The sequence below is a fragment of the Anopheles maculipalpis genome, chromosome 3RL, assembly GCF_943734695.1.
Source record: "Anopheles maculipalpis chromosome 3RL, idAnoMacuDA_375_x, whole genome shotgun sequence".
NCBI classification, from domain to species: Eukaryota; Metazoa; Arthropoda; class Insecta; order Diptera; family Culicidae; genus Anopheles; species Anopheles maculipalpis.
This window is the reverse complement of record NC_064872.1, coordinates 77,320,458-77,344,323: the sequence shown is the minus strand read 5'-3', so window position 1 is coordinate 77,344,323 and position 23,866 is coordinate 77,320,458. Positions and strand designations below refer to the sequence as shown.

General features: G+C 45.4%; 1 protein-coding gene across 1 annotated transcript; it reads left to right on the top strand.

The window, feature by feature from the left end:
* Positions 1-428: 428 nt before the first annotated feature.
* Positions 429-23,846, top strand: LOC126563478 (helicase domino). The gene is made up of 16 exons (XM_050220123.1): positions 429-633; positions 1,668-1,777; positions 1,862-2,862; positions 3,187-3,358; positions 3,451-3,685; positions 5,068-6,452; positions 6,567-7,555; positions 7,831-8,017; positions 8,576-8,712; positions 8,782-8,968; positions 9,350-10,900; positions 11,546-12,481; positions 13,035-13,259; positions 19,472-19,507; positions 19,760-23,020; positions 23,085-23,846. The coding sequence occupies exons 2-16, from the start codon at positions 1,679-1,681 to the stop codon at positions 23,844-23,846; spliced, it is 11,163 nt and encodes a 3,720-aa protein (XP_050076080.1). The 5' UTR covers positions 429-633; positions 1,668-1,678.
* The last annotated feature ends 20 nt before the right edge of the window (positions 23,847-23,866 follow it).

Here is a 23,866-nt window from a genome sequence, read left to right as displayed (position 1 = left end):
TACCGAGTATATCCCCTAATCTACAACACTTCTGTTCCAGAAATATTAAATAAAAAGATTGAAAGTTTGTAATAATGAAAGAAATTGGAAAATTATTTTATTTTTTTAAACTCAAAAACGATAATTTTCGCAAAACGGATATGGACCGGATACATTGCATTCTCGGATGGAAATGAATCTTTGCCTAGGGGGCATTTGAATTGATTTACACCTTTGTTAATTTTACATTTTCCTATCCGAATAGGAGTGTTTTCTTATTTGAATGTATTATTTCGACAAGTTATCAAACGAATTTCGATATTACGGTCCTTCAAATCTTAATAAAGTATTGAACTAGCGACCTTAGCCGATCATGACAGGAACGATAGCTCCGATGCAAAGCGTTACCCATCGCTACCTTTTCCGGTAAAGCAGAAAAGCAGAAGAAGCATTCATTTTCTGCCGTCGCGTTGCTTTCGCACAGTCGGAGAGTGTGAGAAGAAAATTAGTTTCTGCCTCACCAGAACAAAGAAAAGTGCGAAATTGTGCGTTTTTCCGAATGCGGCGATACGGTATAGTGCGTTGTGTGCTGGTGCAAACATAGAATGAGTGCATTAATATTCCGCTCGGGATCGAAATTGCCTTCCAGTTGAGGTACGCACTATGGGAACGGGGGCCAACGCGTTTTCCGTACGCTTGTGCACCCAAGTAGCCCGGGCGGACTCGCCCGAAAAAGAGAATCGCTTCGAAAAGCAAGATGGCGGCGCAGCTGGGGTTTTTTTCCTTTTCACGTTCGGCACACTTGCGGCTCTCCCGATGGCGTTTGCGATACGATTATGCGACACACGGGGTAAAGGGCATAGTCAGGAGAAAAAAAAGTGCAAAATGCTTATTTGCGCCGATGGGAAAAATAATTTATTCGAAAATAGTTTCTTTCGATACCGGTGAATATGGATGGCATCTGTTCTCGTATTTCGTGCGAAAGAGAATGGTCGATGGGTGGTGAAAGAGAGTGGTGTGTGGTTCGTTAGCGCCGGGATGAGAAGAAAGCTCAGCATCATCGTGTCGCATCCGCCATTCGGACGGAGGCAGATTAGAGTTTGCCAGGGAGAGCGCAAAAAAAAAAACGCAAGTGTGTGGAATGATTTTGACTTCTTTCATCATTCTACCGCCTGGCTCTGCTGCCCGCCTTTTGAGACGGCCGCACTTGCTTGGTTGTGGGTTTGTAAGATGAGCAGTAGAGAGAGAAAATGTGGCGCGTTGAAAAGTTTGACAGCTGCTGCCTCGTCGAGCGGCTTTTTGGCTTGTGTTTTTTAAATGGGTGCTGGGCGAAGAGTGTAGTTGGCATTATGATTTGTTTACAACAGAGTTAAGAAAAAATAATTGTTAGAGGAAGGGCTATTGCCGAAGCGCGCTCGTTAATGTTTGTTAAAAAAACGCCAGCGACAGCGACGAAGTCTGCGAGAAGCGTAAAAATCGGGAAACTTTACATGATGAAACATTCTACTTAACTTTTGTAATGAACGGTCCGTAGTTCCATTCTGGAAAGACGGATATGTTAACAAGATTACAATCGAGGCATTTGTCTGATTTAATAATTTATTTGTGTCGTATCCATCGTATCTTTAGAATTAAATATCATTACTAATGTTTTTTATTTCTCTCCTTTGAATTACTTCCTAACACAGATGTATAAAAAATGAATGAAGGCGATACGGCGGGAGGGCAACGTGGTCGAAACCTGGCCCTTCCTGCTGGGATTTATCGAAAGACATCAACCACTAGTAATACTGTCCAGGTAAAGCAAGGAGCGATTTGTAATTCAACATCCAATGCTAATGAATAATTATCTCGTTTTTATGGCTAATTTTCCCCCTTACAGTTAGTTACTGGCACGCTCGATTCCACTATACCAATGTCTCGCTCGTTAAATGAAGACCAACAGCAGCAACTGGAACAGTCTCAACAACAACAGCAACAACCGCACCACCACCAGCAGCAGCAACAGCAGCAGCGGGATCAACAACAGCAGGGTCAGCAAATGCAGCCTGCCGGAACACCGACGTCGTCATCGTCATTGTCGTCACCTCACAAAGGTTTACCGCAGCAACAGTCGCCAACTAACCAGCCGTGTCCTAGTAACAGCAACGTAAATATCGCAGTAGTAACAGATGCATCTAGTGGTCAACAGTTGTCATCGGCACCTTCTCATACCCCACAACAGCACCAACAGCATCAGCAAAATATTATTAGTGCTAGCAGTGGCACGGCAGCGAATAATGCCAGTGGTGGCAGTATTGAGACCCATAATGCTAACATTACCAGTACGACGCCGGTCGGTGAACGAACAGGAAGTGGTTTCGCGGAAAGTGAAGGCGGCGGAGGAAGAGGACGAGGAGGGGGAACAACCCTCACCGGTGTTGAGGGTGGTGTTGGTGTAGTGGTGTTGCCAGGAACGCAGCAACGCGAAAGTGAAAGTAATAGTGGTGGTGGTGTTGGTGGTGGTGTAAGTGAAGCTCCCGGCGACGAAAGTACGTTTGTTGTTGCGGAAAAGAGAGCAATCGAGGGTGGTCCGGGTGCGGGTAGTGTGACGGAAGTTGTGGGAACAGCTAGTGAGGGCATAGTGGTGGTTGGAACGAGTGGAGTTGGGAAATCGTATACTAAAACAAACACTGCATCATCCTACTCGCCGTCGGTTGCTGCAGCTGGTGGACAAACGGTGCTGCCTGTTGCTGGTGCGCCCGCAGCATCGACACTTGTTGGTTCGGTTACGGTTTCGAAAAAGCGCATCAAGCTAGAGACGGAACCGGAGCATGACATCAGCGCGCTCAAGAAACTGATTCTTGAACAAAAGTACATGCGATTGCGAAGTATCAAAGAAAGGTAAGTGATTTATATTCATATGAATGTTTGTCCTTCATTTCTTTCATTCTGTATTTAGCATGTATAATTTCAATTGGGAATGTCCGGTACTTCAATTGATTTGAAATTAACCAACTACTCTAACGCAATTGGCGAAGGTGCCATGAACTTTCGCTGGCCATTTGCTTGTCAAATTCTACAAAAATATGTTAGACCTAACATGAAGACAGGACACTTGTGTAACACAACGTAAAATGTTAGCAAATGTCAGCAAATGTTATCAAGAATTTGCGATGTTTTAAACAACGTGTAATATACTTAATTATAACACGCAATTATTTCCAGATACAATGAACACGTAGCAGAATTGTTTTTTCTTCAAACTGGAGGCAATATGATGGAATATCCCGTATGGAGAAAGAAGCCACCGACACCCGCATTCACCAACTTCGTTCGCTCGTACAAGCTGGAACCGTTGTCTAGCAATCTGGAAGAGGCCGGAGAAGCATTGAAGCAGGTAAGCATTAGCCGACGTCGATTGTCCGTCTGTTGCTGCAAATTGAGTTTGAGATGATGGTTTCTAATGTGAAGTTTTGTTTCTTGCAGCAGTCGTCAAATCGTTCGCTCAGCGCAATTTCTACTACATCCAGTGGCAGCATCTGCAACACTATTGGCAGTGTTAGTGGGACGCCAGTAGTGGTGAGTGGTAATAATGGTAGCGGCGATGATACCGCGACTACAGGTTTACCACAGGGAGCGGAAATTAAAATACCCGGTGTGGGCGCAACGCCTGTTGCCGTTTCGACTACTCTGCCGGCAGCTGTGGCACAACTTAGTCAGCAAGGTAAAGTTTTATGCGCGCATAATGCTTTATGTTCAAAACGCTTTCAGGGACAGATAAATACACGCTTAAAATGAGTCTTCAAAAACCACTTTTCTGTACCTTGAAAACATATTTCTGTCCTTGATTAACTTACATCGATGTAATGATGTACAGTTTTTTTTTAATTCATCAAAGTATATCTAATTTATACTATTTCGGTCAAGTGCAAATTATATTACCTTAGAACGGGTTGTGTTACCAATTCAGCGTTGAAATATTGCCAAACTTTGAAATGACACCTTGATGGTTGTTAGGCTATAAATCCTTAGCAGGTTTAACTTCAAAACAATTTATTTTCATATGTTGTTTCTCGTTCTTTTCTCTCCCTTTCACTCTCGTTCATTTTCCTTTACCTTATCCTTAACCGGCCCGGCCGTTCTTGATAAAACCACAAACACACACACACACACACACAAACGTTATCTTCTCAAAAATACCCTCGCGGGATTGTAGGACATGTGCCCGGTAGACCGCAGGGTGGTCGCCATGGGATGGTATTTGGGCAAATTAGTGTACCATCCGCACTTGGGAACTCCTCGCAACTTCTGGTGCCAGGTAGAGAGAGAGCGTTCCCCTCTTGTTTTCCAAATCCTTTCTTTATCAATCGTAACGAATAGCTCTGTTTTGTGATTGTTATTTCTTAACATTGTCGTAACATTGTTTTACTAGTGCTTAGTTTAATTTTTTGTTATGTACCCACAAGCGAAAGATCATGGTAGTGCCATATGGTTATTGATGTAATTTTTTTTGTTACATAAATTGTTGTGCCATCTTTGGTATGATATACGTCGCTGGCATGCTGCTGATGATGATAGCGCTGCACACAAGCTCTTAAATATGCGACTGGAAGATTGTATTTTGGTTTTGCTTTATTACAATTCATTTGCAGGAATGTGTTTATGTATGTTTTATGATTTTGATTTTACTCTCTTTGGCTGTTATGCTGTGCAGCGAATCGGAATGTGTTCGATAGTATGTCATTTTAAGTTAGGTACGCATGTATTCTTCAGTCGCAACGTTTTCAATGAACTCTCATGTTTGTTCAAGACTTAATAACTTATTTTTTTACGTTTACTTATTGATAGCTTTAAATATTAGAATCTTTGATGTGTACCTTGAAGCTTTGCGATGGTAAATAAATCTCTTTAGTATCGTTTCGAAACGATAAAGATGGCTATTTTGTAATGATTTATTGAACAAAACCCTTTCGGGAAAGTTTCACCTCAATGGTGATGCAATGTTTTAGTTGCTAGTTTGGATTACATTTTCTCTTTGATTATGTGGAAATTTGAATGTGTTACTCGGTTAAAAATAATTCCTTTTCTTTTAATTTTCTGCTTAAGGTGGTACGCCGATTATTCCGGACAGGATTGGAATTGGGATTACGCCCGCAGCAACGTCCACTATTGATCGGAAAAAGCAAATTGCTGGATCCGTCGCCGTCAGTGGGCACATGATCAAGAGTGAGCTGCTGCTTGAGGGTGGAAATGCGTCACCGCATGGAATTAGCTGTGGAACGAATGGGCCGAACCTGCCTAACACTCGAGGAGGAAGTATTACCGTCCCAAGCACGCGTAACAGCAGCTCTACTGGAGCAAGTGCTGCCGGCTCATCCTCCAGAAATGTTGGCAACATTCATCAAAATGGGCCTGGCCTGGGGAACGGAACCACCACTCCTGGAGCGCTGGCGCTGGTGGCGGAAGGTCAACAACTTGGTGGTGCAGCAGGAGGAACAAATCCCGCTAGCAATAGCAATGGCTCAGGTACCGAACCGTACACCAACAAAGCACGACAGGAGGTGTTCGTTATGCAGCGCGTGCAGGAACTGCAGAAGGAAGGCCTCTGGACGGAAAAACGCTTACCAAAGGTGCAAGAACCGGCACGGCCGAAAGCCCACTGGGATTATTTGCTGGAGGAAATGGTGTGGCTGTCGGCCGATTTTGCCCAGGAACGGAAATGGAAGAAAGCGTGTGCGCGCAAGTGCGCCCGCATGGTGCAGAAACACTTCCAGGACAAGGCACTAGCGGCTCAGCGTGCGGAGAAAGCGCAGGAATTGCAGCTGCGGCGGATAGCCGCGTTCGTTGCGAAGGAAATCAAAACGTTTTGGGCGAATGCGGAAAAGCTGGTCGACTACAAGCATCAGACGAAGCTGGACGAGAAGCGCAAGAAGGCGCTCGATCAGCAGCTAAGCTTTATCGTCGATCAGACGGAAAAGTATTCGCAACAGTTGGTCGAAGGCATGAACAAGACGCCCGCTGGTACGTTGGCGGTCGCCGCAGGTAGTAAAGCGGAAAGCTTAAATTCGTCCCGCATTTCTTCGCCACGGCGCGGTGGTGGGCTTCTGACGGCTTCGGATGATGAATTTTGTCCGGAGGCGGAAAGTTCCGGAGATGACGAGGAAACGATTGCGAAAGCGGAAGCCGAAGCAGCGGGGGCAGAGGATCGCATTAAGGACGAGGTGGCCGCGCTACAGAAAGAGTCCGAAATGGATTTGGACGATTTTCTAAAGAATTTGCCGAAAGATTATTTGGAAAATCGAGACAAAATCGTGCTGTCCGACAATGATGAGGGGGAGGATGGTAAAAGTGCCGCTGCTGGCGATGACGACGAGGAAGGTGATAAGGATTTTAGTGCCGATGAAGATAGTACCGATTGCGAGGACACGATACGGGAACAGGAAAAGAGCGAACGGAATCAGGATCATAAGAAGGAAATCGATGAACTGAATGTAAGTTGTTACTGGCTTGCATAAAAGATAGACGATTTTCTTGCAATGGCCCTTGTATATAATAAAAAAAACTTTAAAATAATATCTCCTTCTTCTTCCACAATCCAACTATAGGCTGACAATGAGATGAGCATTGAGGAATTAATGGCGAAGTACAACAAAAACGTTCCTTCTGCGGGCGGCGAAAAAATGGATATCGATTCGGATGAGGACGATGCGGTGGTCCAGCAAAATTTATCAGCAAGGGATCGAAAACGGAGAAGAACTCGAAGCCAACCGATGTCCTCCGATTCATCACCATCGGACGATAGCGATGATGATGATGATGATGCTGATGCTGATTCTGACGACAATAGCGAAGGTCTGACAGGTTCCGATGATGACATCAGTGAGGAAGAAACGGATGCAAGTGAAGATGCGATGGATGCCGAAGATTCTTTCGGTTTGAAAAATCTACTCGACGATGAAGCTGGAGACACTAACTCCGGATCGGGGGCAGCTTCGGGAGCAGTTCCCAGCAAAAGTCAAAGTGAAAAAGACGATATGCTGAACGATGCTGCCGCCATCGCGGAAAGTATTCAACCGAAGGGTAACACACTTTCGTCTACTAGCGTGGTAACCCCAATTCCCATCCTGCTGAAACATTCGCTCCGGGAGTATCAGCATATCGGGCTGGATTGGCTCGTGACGATGCACGATCGCAAGCTGAACGGTATACTTGCGGATGAGATGGGTTTGGGTAAGACGATACAGACGATCTCGTTGCTCGCCCATCTGGCTTGCGTGAAGGGTAACTGGGGTCCTCATCTGATCATTGTACCCTCGTCGGTAATGCTCAACTGGGAGATGGAATTTAAAAAGTGGTGCCCGGGGTTTAAAATACTCACCTACTACGGTACACCGAAAGAGCGGAAACTGAAGCGTACCGGCTGGACGAAGGTGAACGCGTTTCATGTGTGTATCACGTCGTACAAGCTGGTCATCCAGGATCATCAAAGCTTTCGGCGGAAAAAGTGGAAGTATCTCATCCTGGACGAGGCGCAAAACATAAAAAATTTCAAATCTCAACGCTGGCAACTGTTGCTAAACTTTCAAACTGAACAGTGAGTATGCGAAATGACATTTACGTTTTCCATTAGTGGAACACCGTTTTTCCTTTTCCCTGGTTTTGTGTTATGTGATGATAAAAAGTTTACGTTTTACAATCTGATTGGAGCTGTTACTCTGTTCTAGAGAAACTTTTCCATTATTTAGATGACTCCATACGAGGCATTTGTCTGATCCCATTATTCATTCGCTTGGAAAAAAATCTGCCTTTTTAATGTACCAGGACACTGTTATTAATATATTTCTCTATTTCCTTCCTTTTCCCCTCTAGACGATTACTACTCACCGGCACACCGTTGCAGAACAATTTGATGGAACTGTGGTCGTTGATGCACTTTCTGATGCCGCACGTATTTCAATCGCATCGCGAATTCAAGGAATGGTTCTCGAATCCGATGGCCGGCATGATTGAAGGCAATTCCGATTACAATGAAACGATTATCAAGCGCCTTCACAAGGTCTGTACCCTGTACGTAATGTAATATTATGATTATTTACGCATCCATGATGCTGTGCGACAGTCATTATTATGATTACTGTCGGCTTTTCTGCTGTCCACCTTTTTATGAAGCAATTAAAAGAAAACCTTTTTTGGAAATAGGAAATCATGTGTTTATGTGCGTGTGTGTGTGTGTCTTGTTAGTTTTGTTTGGTGAAGTGTGTGTATTAATACACATTGTTACATGTGGAAGTGGACGTGAAAAATGGTTTTTGGGATTTTACATTAAAAATACTTACTTCTGACTCTGGGTGTGTGTGTGTGTGTTCATTTTCGGATGGGATAACCACATTCACAATACGGCATAATTGTTTTTTTTTGTGGTGCTTTCTTTTTTTTTTATTCGCGGTTGGTTGGTTGTGTGTGTGTCGTTTATACAAGGGTTTATGGTGGTGAATAATCATAATGTTACATAGTAATTAAGTTTTAAAATAATACTTCCTTAATCCGTTTATACAAGCGTTATGGTGAATGTATGATTTATAATGGACGGTTTTGATTCTGTTACGTTCTCTAGGTTCTGCGACCATTTTTATTGCGGAGGTTGAAATCGGAAGTGGAAAAACAGATGCCACAGAAGTACGAACATGTGATTATGTGCCGATTATCCAAGCGACAGCGTTTTCTCTACGATGACTTTATGAGTCGAGCCAAGTGAGTGTTGTATTGTGGGTGGTCGTAAATTTCCTTATTACTTATTGCTTGACCAATGTATGTTCGCAGGACGAGAGAAACGCTAGCCTCGGGCAATCTACTGAGCGTTATCAACGTGCTAATGCAGCTACGAAAAGTGTGCAACCATCCAAACATGTTCGAGGAACGACCGACGATATCACCCTTTCGCATGGAGGGTATAAGCTTCAAGACGGCCTCCCTCGTGTACAATATGTTCAACTACGATCCGTTCACTGTAAGTTATTTACATAAACATAAACAAGTTCTCCATAACTTAACTTATAGGATGGTTTCAAATTCGTAAAACGCAACGTAAAGGAAGCCCGATCGAAATCAAGCTAGGAAAGCCAATTCTAAATCGTAAGCCTATCGGCCAAAAATCGTAACACTATTTCTCGAATCCTGTAGTTGCGTTTTGACTAGTTTTTGGTGAATCTGATTCAGATTCATGTATCATAATACTATGAACTTTCCACATGCGCGCTTCTTTTAGGTTGCGTTTTACGAACATGAAAACTGTCATGAATTTTATGTTTGGGTTCCTTGGGCGAAGCATCATAAGCCCTAAGCAGGTTATTGATTAATTTTTGTTTTTTTTTCTTTTTCCTTATTGCAGCAAATTGATCTGTCTTCCTTAAATTTAGTTTTAATTCAACTGGAACTGTTACTGCCCGCGTACGTAGCCCACCGGATGCAGCACCTTTGCATGCCGAAACGTTTGATCGAAGAGATCGACTCCACGCCCATGACACCGCCCCGCTGCCCGACCGGGAAGCTACGGTTGCACGTGCGCATACCGGACGTGCGCGTGCAGGAATCGGTTGGTAGCGGTGGTCGTCCGCGGGCCGGCGTTAGTGCCAGTACGGGTGTGCGCGTCGGTACCAGTCCAGCAATGAAGACTGAAGGGACGAAATTCGTTCCGCTTGTTGTAAATCATGAAGCATCATTAGATAAGAAATCATCACTCATCGGTGGTACGGGAGGAGTTCACTCGCGCGTGTTGGAAATTAGAAAGCGAATGGCATCGTCGTCGACGGTCATGATGATGATGGGTGCGGCGGGATCAGCGGCGTCGTCATCCGGCACAGCAATAGATTCTGCCGGTAATAGTGGAATAAGCAGCAGAAGCATGTCGCCCGGTTTAATTTTACGTAAACGTAGTGATATTGGTGGTAGTGTCATGTCGGTGACCGGTGGAATCGGCGCCATTCCTCAGCAACAACAGCAGAACCGATTAAACACCGGTCAAGTGGTGCAGATCATTCCTCAGGTGGCGTCTGGTGTATTAGGCACGAATTCTACGGCACAATCGTACATCATAACCGGACGACTGCAACCGGCGATTGCTGGAAGCCACCAGACAACCATTTTTCATCGACCCTCTTCATCATCGACGGGAATTAGTGTGGTGCCGTCGCCGACGGCAACGCAGCGAATAGCAGCAACGTTGCAGATGAAGGGACCAGTGAATGCCATCTCCACACCAGCAGCAGCACCCGCAACAGCAGCAAACGTTAGCAGTCGAATGGTACAAAATGTTGGTCAACAGACGCAGATCTCATCCACGCTGGCGGCAACGATAATGAAGCGACTCAAGCACAGTTCATGTTTCTTGAAACGTGGTGAGAACGACACGAGTAGATCCGGATCCTTCGAAACAACGGACACGGACGAACAGCAACGGACCGAGTTCTATTTGGCGTGTATCGAGGAAACGCGCAAAGAGCGCCGTAAGGAGGTGCTAGAGCTGCTGGGACGCATCAATGCAAAGCGTTGCGATGCGGCACCAATTTACGGTAAAGATTTGCGCGAATCGTTGTGTGCACTGATCGAGGAAGAGTTTAAACAGCGGTCCGATGAGCTGATACCGTTCGGCGTTGCCGGTTTGTACTACACACGGCAGCGGGCAGTGACGCATAGTGCGGCTAGCTGGTGTCTGTCCGAAGCGATCAAAACCATTGACCAGCGGGCGGATGAGCTGCGTGCGATGATCTCAAACTTTGTCCTCTTTGTACCTGCTGTGTGTGCTCCGACTCCGCAATTGCAAGTGTCGCATCCGCATCCCTCCAAGCTGAATGCCGAACAACAGTGGGAGGCAACGATGGCGCAGCAGATCCAGCCAGCCATCCAGCTGTTGCATCCTATCATATCTGCCATGAGTACCCAGGTGAGCAAAACAACACATTTTGACCTGGTCCCTCAAAAACATCTAGAGGTGATCATTTTCGTGGTTTTCCGACTACATTGTAGACACCTCCGGTGTTCCTCAGGCGAGTTGTTTGTTTGTCAATGACTATGTGTGTTTCCTCCCTATTTATGGTCATCAGCTCAATGCTGACGGCCTCAAAATTTACTTTTCTGTGAGTGCGTTAGCTGATTTCCGTTTCCTTCAAGTCCCATAAATCCTTGGGTCTGATTGCCATACTTTCCTCCGACCGCAGAGACCACCCTCTCTGCCTGAAGGCCGCCGTTGTCTGCATGCAGCCTAACCTTTGCCTTGTAATCCGAGCCCGCTCTTTAAATCAATCGTTCTGATAATATTTTCAAAACGATTTTTGCAAAAGAGCTAGAACATTTTTTAACATTGCATTCCACGTCATATACGTCAATTTTCCTGCCCGTGTGGTAGGAAATTAATGGAACAGGCATACACGCGGCTACACGTACGAGCATCATTGTAATGGTTTTATCAGGAACTTATCCTGTGCAACTTTTGTCGTGATGCAACATTATTTGTCAAAAACTACTTGACAATCTAGCCAACCTGCTTTACAATCCCGTTCTTATTCGCACTTACTCTCGCTTGTTTCAGTTTCCGGACCCCCGTTTAATACAGTACGATTGTGGCAAGCTTCAGACGCTGGATCGCTTGCTGAAGAAGCTAAAATCGGAAGGTCATCGTGTGCTTATCTTCACGCAAATGACCCGTATGCTGGACGTGCTGGAAGCGTTTTTAAACTATCACGGACACATTTACTTGCGGCTGGACGGTACAACCAAGGTGGAACAGCGGCAGGTGCTGATGGAACGCTTCAACAACGATCGGCGCATGTTTGCCTTCATTCTGTCCACCCGGTCCGGTGGTGTTGGCATTAATTTGACCGGCGCTGATACTGTGATATTTTACGACTCGGACTGGAATCCCACAATGGACGCACAGGCCCAGGATCGTTGCCATCGGATTGGGCAGACGCGCGATGTCCACATTTACCGGTTGATTAGCGAAAAGACGATCGAAGAAAATATTTTAAGGAAAGCGAATCAGAAACGGTTGCTCGGCGATCTGGCGATCGAGGGAGGCAACTTTACCACCGCTTACTTCAAGAGCTCCACCACCATTCAGGACCTGTTCACGGTGGATAATGCGGAACCGGATGCAGCGGCACGGCTTGCCGAAGTGTTAGATCGTGATCGGGAGAGGAAAGATCGGTTGAATACTAGCTTGGCGGCTGCTCCAGCTTCGACAGCAGCGTTACCATCGGCTGCTGCTGCTGTCGTTGCTACAGGCGGTGAGGTTGATAACAGCAAATCGGCGATAAATGTATTTGAATCGGCACTGGCCGCAGCGGAAGATGATCAGGACGTGCAGGCGGCCAAATTCGCTAAAGCCGAAGCGTCAGCCGATCTGGACGAGTTCGACGAGAACATACCGATCGATGAGGACAAAATGGCGGTCGGTGCGGATGCGGATGGCAAGGAGCCAGAGTTGAGTAAAGCCGAAAAGGAAGTGCAGAATCTTATTAAACAGGTAAGCAAAACAGTTACGAATTGCATTGTTGACACATGTTCTTCCAACAATGGCAAAGTGGATCTGGTCCTTATGGATTGGAGATTTGGGCCTTTGATGGCTCATGTCATTGTTGCTAGTTGGTATAAAATATTCCAATGACGTTCCAGACAGCACTGGGCTTTTAATAACACTTAGCCGTGTGCCATCTTAGTTCTCATACATACATGTTGTGCTTATTAAAAAAAAAAACAATTATGTTCGTTATGATGATTTCATTGAATGAACTTGTTATTTTTTAACCGTTGTCTTTTAAATCTTCGAGCAATTAACAAGACACTGTAAGCCGTAAATGGCTGTTATTTTTCGAAAGTATGATTCTGCTTTGTAGAGCTGTACAACAACTGTGTAAATGTATATATCGTGTTGTGGAAAATTTTTCTGTGTTTTTTAAATGACTGAAATCATCATAGACTCTGTTATCAATTTCTAAGAGATTTCTTCTTAGAAATTGGTCTGCAAAATATAATCCAATGTGCTAATATTGATTTTTCTTTATCCCTGTCCGTTAAAGTTGAGTCCTGTCGAACGCTACGCTATGCGTTTTGTGGAGGACACTGAAGGTACCTGGACTGCGGTGCAGTTGAAAGCGGTAGAGCAAGAGATGGAGCAAAAGAAACGTGACTGGGAGGCGAACCGTTTGGCGGAGCAGCGGCGCAACGAGGAAGCGGCACGGAAGCGCGAAGCCGAAGAACGTGCCGACCTGCTGACCTTCTCCCGGGAGGATGCCAAAAATCAGGTTAATAACACTCATCCTAGTAATAGAGTTAAAAGGGGTGGTATTAGCAGTAGGAAGAAACTGCGCAAACTGCGCTGCAATGACCTTACGTCAGCGTCAAGGGTGGTGAATACAACGACACTCAAGACACGGACTAACAATGACAGACGGACACTGAAAACGACGAGGACGACCAACAGCACAGGAAGCCATACTGTGTCATCAAAAACGAAGTTCGTGGGAGACAAAAGTGTTGGTGGTGGTAGTGGTAGAGGCGACAAGGGTGGGCAACATTTAACCACAAACAACAGCAGGAGGGTGATGTTTTCATCTGCAAAACAGCAATTGCAGAAGAAGCATCAATCGGGGTTTGGGGTTGGAGTAATAATGACTAAACAAGAGAGTGCAGCTAATAACAAATCTAGTATCAGCGGTAGCTTATTGGGCAAACGAAAGCATCCTCCAACCATTGTTGGTGGTAACAGTAAGGCACCTAATTTGCGTCATATGAAGGGTAGTTCGAGAAACGCCTTCACAGCCGCCGATGGTGCTTCCAACAGAAAACTTGCTAGAAGAAGCGTTGCAAGAGATTTGTCTACTGCAGTAGACGAACTCGAGCCAGAAGAGAGCTCCAATGAAAGTGTTCAGGAAGAGGAAGAAGATCCACTTCTTAAAGAAAATGGATCCAATTCGGACGACACAGAAGAATATCGTACAGATGAAGACGCGATAGATCCGTTAAAGATTGAGTCTCCGCAGAAGAAGCCGGACGTTTCTGTCAGAAGTGTGAATCAGATGAGGTCGGGCAAAGAGGATGACACTTCTCCCGCCATTGCGATAAGACGTCTACCTAGACGTTCGTCTGTAGCAGCAAGGGCTGTGCTGGTGGCTACCATACAAAAGGGTAGTAATAATAATCATAGACAGACGTCAAAAGTGAATGCTACCAGCAATGCACGACCAAAGCTCTCGCGTACTTCGCAAGTTCCAAGCTCTGTTGTTGTAGATCGATCGAATGTCGTCGTTGGTTCCTCGGCGAACACTGGTGAAATTCGTACGACCTCTGAGCAGCAACAACAGCGCGATCGTGGAAATGAAGCGGTGACGTCAACGACGACTTTGTTGAAATCGCTTGATGAGTTTGATAGTGAGTGCAGTCTGGATGTAATGGTAGATTCGAATGATGCACCAGATTCCGATTCGAACCAAATGAATAGCTGTTACTACACTAATTCTGCTGGCACGACATCATCGTCGTCGGGCATTATTGCGGCTCAGGACGAAGACGTGGCTCTAGCTACAGCTGTTGGTGGACATACTGTCAAGGAACAGTCGAGACCAACTTCACGGGGCGGTCCACGATCTCGTGATAGCAGCAGGAGTAAAACTCCAAACACAATTCAGACGTCGCCAATGAATTCTTCCGTCGGCGATCCTACACTCGATGAAACGTCCGACAGCGTGGACGAATCGAATGAAAAGGCGACTCCACGAACACGTTCGCGTGGCACGGTTCAGATTAATCTGTGGACGTTGGATGAAAGTCCCATATTGCCGGTTTATAAGCGTAACAATAGATCGAAAACACCGCTACCTTCCCAACAGCAGTCAAATCACGTTACGGACGAAAGTGAAGGCTCCAGTTGCGACAAAAAACAATCACCGTCATCTGACGCTGATGATAGTTTGAAACTGTCGGACGATTCTAACAGTAAAGCGAACGTTGGTAGCAACCTTGCTTCTAATCACAGCTTTGACTTGGCTGATAGTAATACTAACCAACAGCGCGCTGCAGGTTATACTACTAAAGGTGTTACTAGCGACATCAGTGGTATTAATGTGGTGAAAAATTTAAAAGTCGTTGTAAATGACTTGTTGAAGAGTGCGGACGCCAATGTAATGAATGTGAGCGATGGTTTCCGAACGCCAACACCGACAAATGCCATGTTTCGTAAATTGTCAAGGCGATTGTCAAAAGCTGGCGCGGCATCTCCTAGCAGGGTAGTGTCCAAGGATCAACAGGCCAATAATCGTACGCTAGATGGTTGGCTAGTGAAAGGAACCAGTCGCAGCAAGGTGGAGGACGTCGTAGACGACAAACTGCATGAATCTTCCTCCACACGCAATCATGTCAGTGGTGATCCTTCCGTTTCGAATAGTGTGGAGAAAAAGCCCACCCGATCTGTTTCTGCTGCCACCAGTAAAACTGAGGATCATTCTGAGACAGTGGACGATCGTCTCGTATCTTGTGAATCGCACGGAGGAATCGATCCTCTAGCAAATGGTGAAGTTTGATGGTGGAGGATGCATTATGCTGTTAAGTTGTATTGGGAATGGAATTTATTCCTTACTTCAGCTTCCATACCCTCTCCATAACCGTGGGAGTTGTTTTTATTTTTGGGTTGTATTTATTTTTATTTTTCGATTTCAAAAACATCACACATGTATTTGAAGATTTTTTCATATGTTTTGACAACCACTGCTTGCGCGCGCACGCTCTTCTGCTACCATTGTCTGACACACTGGCTGATTGTAAACATTTTGGTATAACTTTACATCAATCTTTTGTAAGCTAGACTGGTATGACAAAGACGATCATTATAGCAAATGTGTAATTATTTTTTAGAATATGTATTATGTATGTTTTACCATGTTTTAAAAAAACCTATTTCCTATAATTTTTGAGGATGGTTTAGTTTCGTCGATTGGATTTGCGTCTACATTTTACTCATAGGATGAAAACATAAGGCCTTCAAGGATTATGCCCTACTTCTTGCACAGCTATATTAGAGTTCAATAGATGAGGAAGGCAAGTTGTTCCTTGTTGGGTTCGTCACACTTAATTTCCCTCAAATTTAAAAGCAATGCTCTCCCTCCAATGCTCCCTTGAATAAGCCAAGTCTAGTAATTATTATCCACATACCCACACACACACACAAACTGTTCCACCGGGTGAGGACCTAAAATTCGCTCTCTCTTCCTCTTTCTCTCGATCTGTCTGCAGTACCCTCAGTCTCATTATCGAAATGTTGCACTAGATAGGTTAGCGTGTTGCTGTGGTGTATCGTTTAATTGTGATAGCATTTTACTAATGTACATTGGGCAGTCGACGACCACTCGCGTTTATTTATTTCTATCATCATAGTTATTCTTTCTATATCATCCCGCATAGTCTTTAAAATCGGAAGTTTTGATCATTGTACGGTTTCCGTCATGTTTTTACGAATAGGGGGGAGAAACGTCGATCAAAATACCATTTGGCGTGTATGCGTTTTTTGTACGCAACTCTTTTTTTTTCTTCACATGCACGGCCCATATGTTTATGCCCGGGGGAAGATAGTTTTGAAATGTAACATTTCTTTTTCATGGGTTTTGTGAGGAAAAAAATTGAAATTATTCAAAAATAACCGTTACATGGCGGTGGTAATATACCCCTGGTATGGCTTGTGTTGGAAGGTTGGAAATCTTCGTCTAAATATTTGTAGAAGGTATTGACAGTGCATACTTTATATATTGTAAATATATCTATAGGAGTAAGAAACGATCACGAGATTATTTCTACCGTGTACAGCCGCCTAAACGCATAGTAATTCCTATCTAAACGAAACGATACAGATCAATACCTCTCTATGAATATTTTATCCCTACATCGACACACATACACACACACGCCGAACTATCTGAACCTGTTGCCGTATGCCCAACTCTAGAAAATGTATACATAACAAAAACTAAGAGCATAATCCGCCCCGACATGAACGATCAGATAATAATTACTTTGATAGAGTAACAGTGCAAGTAACAGTTCACCAATTATTCATTCAAAATGAAACCCCTAACACTAAACAATATGTGTGTTGGCACTACACCTCCCGGACTTTTTTGTTTGTTTTTTTTTTCTTGAGAGAGATTTTAAGCCTGGCGAATGTAACACTGAGTTACATTCGCCTCTTCTCTTATACCTCTCGGACGTCTTTATTAGAACAGATTTGAGATTATTTGTTTGTTTTGCAGTTTAAATATCATGTACAAAGGATGATAATATTAAATTAACATGTATTCTTTTGTCGCCTATAACGATCAACACATACACAGCCAATTTTTGCCCAGAACAAATCAGATTGTAGCATATGCGTATATATACATCAGTTGAAATAAACTGACCTTACGTTGACTTTAAATTAAATACAGTCGGAGAACAATAGTAAAAAGTGGCCATTAGAAAAAAACAAACAAAACATGTTCATTGTGTGTATTATAAACGGAAAACACAACCGGGCAGTATGCAGGCTACAAAACGATGAACAAAAAAGAAAGTAACAACAAAACTATTAACAAAAATAACAAAATATCCCAGGGAAAATATGCTCGACCGAAAAAAAAAAACACACAAACAAAAAAATCACACAATGCAATATAGAAATGAGAGGAAAGCATATATACGCAAATGTCGTCAAGCGCATTGCGTTTTTGCGAGAAAAAATTAATAGAATAAACAATTGTCCTTGCTGAGTAAATGCTGAGTTGATGAATTCATTCCAATGTATTTTAAGTAATAACGATAAAAGTGATTGCGATGGAAACATAAAATGGAATTAAACAAAATGGCTCCCGTGTTACGGGGTGAGAGGCCCTTTTTTGTTATCTAGTACGTTTATGAATGTGATAAGTTTTTGGTGTCACAAAAAAGAGGAAACACAGCGCCCAACCGTGTTACAGTTGGTTAAAGAGCGTAAACGGGTACGTCGATGCCTAAAAGGATATGATACCCATTGTATGGCACAGCAATACTAGAAAGAAAAGTTGAAAAGAACATGCAAACTTATCGCGTGTGATCACGAGAACGCACGTGATGCTCGGTGGTGGTATCAGTATCCTTGTATCTAGAGCAGCAATTAATACTTAAAAAAAAGCAAAACACACACATAAAAAAGAAGCGCAAAATTGAAAATGAATTAAAACGAGGCAATAAAACAGAGATCGATGGAGAGCAAGAGAGAGAAAGAGAGATACAGAGAGAATATTTAGAATAGTAATAAGAACGAGATAAAAATCCAAAACCATAACTTGCTGTTTATTGTACGTTCTTGATAATTCTTTTACATTTGTGATACCGGTATTAAAATGACCCATACAAAATTCTCACTTCCAATCGCGCTTTAACAAAAAAGCAAAACAATCGATAGAACCGATCCTGTACTGTCTGTACGCTTGCATCACCGGATCTGGAAGTTCTTTTATTTTGATGGCACCAAAAATAAGGAAACACAAACTGGTTAAACTTACGAGTCTTTCTTTTGTAGTTTAATGTGCACGTAAACAAAAGTTTATATTTTCGGACAAACTTAAGACTTGGGTCACTCTTGAATGGCATGAAAATGGCAAAAAGTAGAAGAAAAAATCGCGCAAATCTTTTACCATTTTGTTGCGAACGTACACATAAGCAAAAACGTATTATTGTTCAGGCAACTCAACAAACAGCAAGGGGATGATTTATTTTGTTAATTTTTTCTTGTAATTTCTGATGCATTCGAATGAAGAAGTACTTGAATAGTGAAGCAAATCGAAAAGATCGCGAAACCTCCTGCATGCATAATATTTTAAAATGGAGGCCAAGCAACAGTAGAACCGGCCATATATTGCAATTTTTTACGGTAAATGTTAATACATTATGAAAGCAAAGTAGTCCAAGCAAATCAGCCAGAATAATGTGAACGTGGCAGACAGCACACAGAGTCGTACCAAAACACAAGCAGGACAGAAACAAAAATTCCCATGTTTAGAAAGATTGAAAAAAAATATATAGGTTCTTCTTTAGACGGACGAATCTAAAGTAAGTGTGCGATCTCTTTCGGTTATAGGAAAACATGAACCATAGGTAACATAGGTAAAAAAAGAACCACTACACCATTTATTACAATAGGGTTAGTTTCGAAAGCATCAGAAATTGATTAAAACAAAGACAAGAATTGTTAGTCAGCGCAGAGGCTTACAGTAGCAGCACACGACCGATACTGATCGATTACGGTGGAAATCTGATCGTTTCAGTAGCGAGACGCGTTGTGTTTGGCAAACGAAAATTAACAAAATAATTGTACGGTTTTGTAATATCTCTCTTTTCTCCTCCCTCTCTCTCTCTCTCTCTCTTTTCCTCTCTCTATTCTCTCTCGTACCAATCTCTCTATCGCGCTCTTCCAATGTGTGTGTATGTGAACCGCGGAAATGCTCTCTAGATATGGATATCGGATAACACGATGGAGAAGATGCCGGTGAGTACCAGAATATCTTATCCATATTGTTTTACGTATTCCCGTTTGATAGATTACTAGCTTTAATTAGATTGTTTTGCCTTCGAATACAAAGAACGAAACATACACAATGATATCATTACGATCTCAAATGATCCTTCTTACATGTCATTATAATTAAAGCTAAATCTAGTACGGAACAGTAAAACAATTGAGAATTGTAACATTTGCTAATAAAAAATTACTGTTCCATCGAAATTTGTAACCTCACAGATGTGGTGCCCACCAACGCCTCCACAAGACGATAACGATCTGTACGTCGATCATTCGCTAACGTTTCTGTACGACACGTCGGACATTATTCCCGAAGCCGAACTTCCAGCCGTGTACGTAAAGAAGGATTACAAACGTAGCCGTTCGGAGGCTGGCTTCTATCCCGATGGACGTCGACCACCGAAAATACGTCGCGAAGATACGTACTACGCACCGCGCTCTCTGTTTGATCGGCCCACGCCGCAGATGGCGAAACTGCGCAAAGAGTACAAGCTACAACGGTACAAGGGCATCGTTAAACCATTCCCACCGATGCTGGCGCTAAAACCGACCACCATACCCATGAAACCACCCATCGAACCGGAGGGCGGAATACCCGAGTGGACGGTGTACGAAGATATGGCCATCCTGAACGTGGTACAGAATCTGCAAGGTTTACCACTGAACCTGATGCTCATCTCACCCGGTCACGTACCAAACTGGGATCTGGTGGCGGACATTGTAAACCAAACGTCGCGCACCTATCGCCTACCGAAACAGTGCCGCTATCGGTACGAGTCCGTCATAATGCCGCGCGAGGAAGGCAAACTACTGGAAAGTCCGAAGAAGCAGAAAAAGAACAAAAATCCACAGAAGCAATCTTCACCGACGACAACTAGTGGTGGAGGATCAACATCGCCTCCGTTACCACCGTCAGGCTCGTCACCAACGAAACAGATACGTTCGATGCGTACCGGGCAGCTGTACACGAACGATGCAAACGGTTCGTTCATTAAGTTGATGCGCCAAAAGTTCGACAACATCCGGACGGCGTTTGCGAAAAAACCAACGCAAGGAAAGTCGTCACTCTCGAACACCGTACCGGTAGCGTTGAAAAATCCGAAACATGCGCTTGTGCTAGTAAAGCATGGCATTACCGGGTACGATACGCCACTGACGCCAGTCGAAATTGCGACGCGTCGTGCCGAGCGGTTCCTGAAGGAAAAGCACAAACTTACCGCAGCTCAGGAACAACAACAACAGCAGCAGCAGCAACAGCAACAACAAGCTCAGCAGCAGCAGCAGCAGCAGCAGCAACAGGTGGCTGCTGGCAATGTCGTACCGCAAACAACTGTGGTGACTACGATTCAGCAACAGCAACAACAACAGGTCGGAACTGCATCATTGGTAGGTGTGCAACAACAGATTGCTACGAGTCAGCAGCAGCAGTCTTCTCCCGTTGTTGTACAAACGCAACAACAACAACCCGCTCAGCAGCAACCATCGGCAGCAACTGTCCAGGCGGTCACAGTTGCAAGCCCTGCTGCCCAGCATATACTCCAGCAGCAGCTGCAACTCCAAGCACACGCTATTTCTCAACAGCAGCAAGTGGCTGTGCAAGGTCAGCAAATAACGACTATGGCCGGACAAGGCTTACAGCAAGCGACAATCGTTGTGTGTGGTGTATCAACGAATGCTACCCCTACCGTGGCCACCATCGTTCAGGCAGGTCGTGCTGCCCAACCAGGGGTTGTAAACATCTGTGCGAGTCCGAGTCAGCAGCAGCAACAAACACAACAGATCGTCAAAGCGATTGTTGCCAGTCCGGCGAGTCAGAATCTGCTGTCGCAGCAGCTAGCTCAGGTAGCGGCACAGCAGACCAACAACGCACAGCAGTCCGGTCAATCCGGGCAACCTCAGCAGGTGTCAGTTGTGCTGACCACACCAGTCACTACGATGTCCGGCGTAAATTCGGTCCAACTATCCGCTCAGCCACAAATCGTATCAATTCATCAGCCCTCATCTTCGCAACAATTGCTACAGGCTGGTGGGACCGCAACGATAACGCAAGCATCACAATCCTCCTCTCTCGTGAGTCAGGTTTCCGGCGGTCAATCGATTCCGCAGGTCGTTTCGGTGGCACAGCTCGGTAGCGTAATGACAACGACCGGTGGTGCGGCCAGCAGTGCCACAATGCAGCCAACACAAATCACCACCCTAACAACGTCAGCGTTACGCGCCCAGCGTATAGTGGCTCCCACCGGCACACTGCAGGAAGTCGTACTACATCAGCGTTCCGGATCGCAGAGTCCAACCGTGGTCAGCGTTAGCAGCCTCGGTGGTGCTACACAGCTACAAACCGCCCAGCTACGCCTGTCGATGGCCGGTGCACAGCAAGTGTCCGGCGTGGTGGCAAAATCCATCTCCGTCGGTACGGTAACGAGCGCTGGCAAGCCGGTAAACACACCGCAGATACAATTCTACCGCCAGCAGCCCATTCGGCAGCAGCTGAAAGTTTTGCATCCGGGAACGGCAACACAGGTCGCTACTACCGGTGGCGCAACGGCCACCGTACTGCAAACTGCTGCTGGTCAGCCTACGATCGTGAGTCCGGCCATCATTCAGGGTAACATCATCCAGACGGGTACGGTCGGGCAGGCTGGTGTTGGTGCCGGCGGACCAACGGTTGGCAGCGCTGGCGGTACTGGTGCCGTGGTACAAAAGGTAGCGGGCGTAACGACGGTAACGGGAGGGAATGCCGTGACGCAGGTTGTTTCGGCTGCCGGTGGAACTATTGTGTCCCAAACGCCGACAGCCGTTGCGACCGGTACCGGAAGCACTATCGCCACGGTGCAAATGATCCAGGGTCAGCCTCGTATGCAGTACATCAAGCAGCTCGGAACGAAGCATATGATCACACGGCCGGTAACGGAGAACGATATGCAGCTGATAATGAAGCGTCAAATTATAAGCCAGCAACAGCAGCAGCAACAGCAACAACACCAGCAACAACAGCACAACAAACAGATCATACCGCAGGCACAAATCTTCGCCCAAGCGAACCTCCAGGTGCAGCAGGCGGGAACATCCGGCGGGCAGCAAATTGCAACGCTGGTAAAAACATCAAGCGGCACGGTGGCCGCTACCGGTATGACACTGTCCCACGTAAAACCGGGCCAGCTGAAAACGATTGGCAACCAGAGTCAGGTTCGGCAGCTACACATACAGCAACAGGTGCTGGCTCAGCAGCAACGCAAGGGAGGAGCCGGGAAAATGGCACAAATTACGCACGTTGCCGGGAAGGTGGGAGGGCAGCCAACGCAGCTGTTTCTGCAGGGTTCGAAAAATATCGCTTCCGGTACGACGATGACCATGCAGAAGGTGCAGCACGTCATACACCACACGCAGCAGGGCGGTGGACAGATAGTGCTCGGCAAAACCGGCGTTAGTCGAATGATTCCAGTTTCCGTGTCGCAGCAATCCAATCGACAGGCGATACAGGTACATGAAATGAGAGAGTGGACGCGCGAACATAAATATTAATTTTCAAAATGATCTTCTGCAGGTTGTATCAGCATCATCCGCTGCAGCTATTGCGGCCGGTAACATACGAATGCATGTACCGGGTCAGAATATCGGTACGATTAAGGTATCGGGCGGTACTACATCCGCTCAGCAACAGCAAGTAATTCTGAACGCCATACAAAGTCAACAATCGGCACGATCCAACGCCAGCCCGGTACGTTTGCAAACGACACCCGGAGGCTCACTGGTGGCGGTAACGGTTCAGCAGCCGCAACAATTGCAACAACAGCCACAACAGCAGGTAGTTGGTACGACCGTAACATCGTCTGCGAACGTATCGCAGGTGGTGACTAGTGGTGCCACTTCCGATCCGAACCAATCGGGTGGAACAGCTTCGGGGAGCAGCGTTGGTAACAACAGTGGAACCGGCAACGGACCAGTACAATCCCAGCCAAGCACAGTCACGCAAGTAAGTTCTACGGGACAGCAAGTACTGACGCTGCAACAGCAACCGGGTACACAACAAACGGTAGGGCAACACATTACCACCAGCAGCACAGGAATAGTGCAGGCAGCAACGGTTGCAGTCGATGGCGGCACTACCGTGTCAACGTCGGCCAGTGGTGCGTCTGCCCCTGGAGCTGCTACATCCGTCGGTACCACACAAGTATCGTCTGCGGCAGTAGTGGTGAGTTCAGCGGCTGTCGGAAGTGGTGGTGCCACAAACGCCACACAACCTGGACAGCAATCACCACAGGTGAGTATGATCAAGAAGAAGCAGTCACCGAATGTTGCGAAATAGTCGCACTACGCAACCGTTAA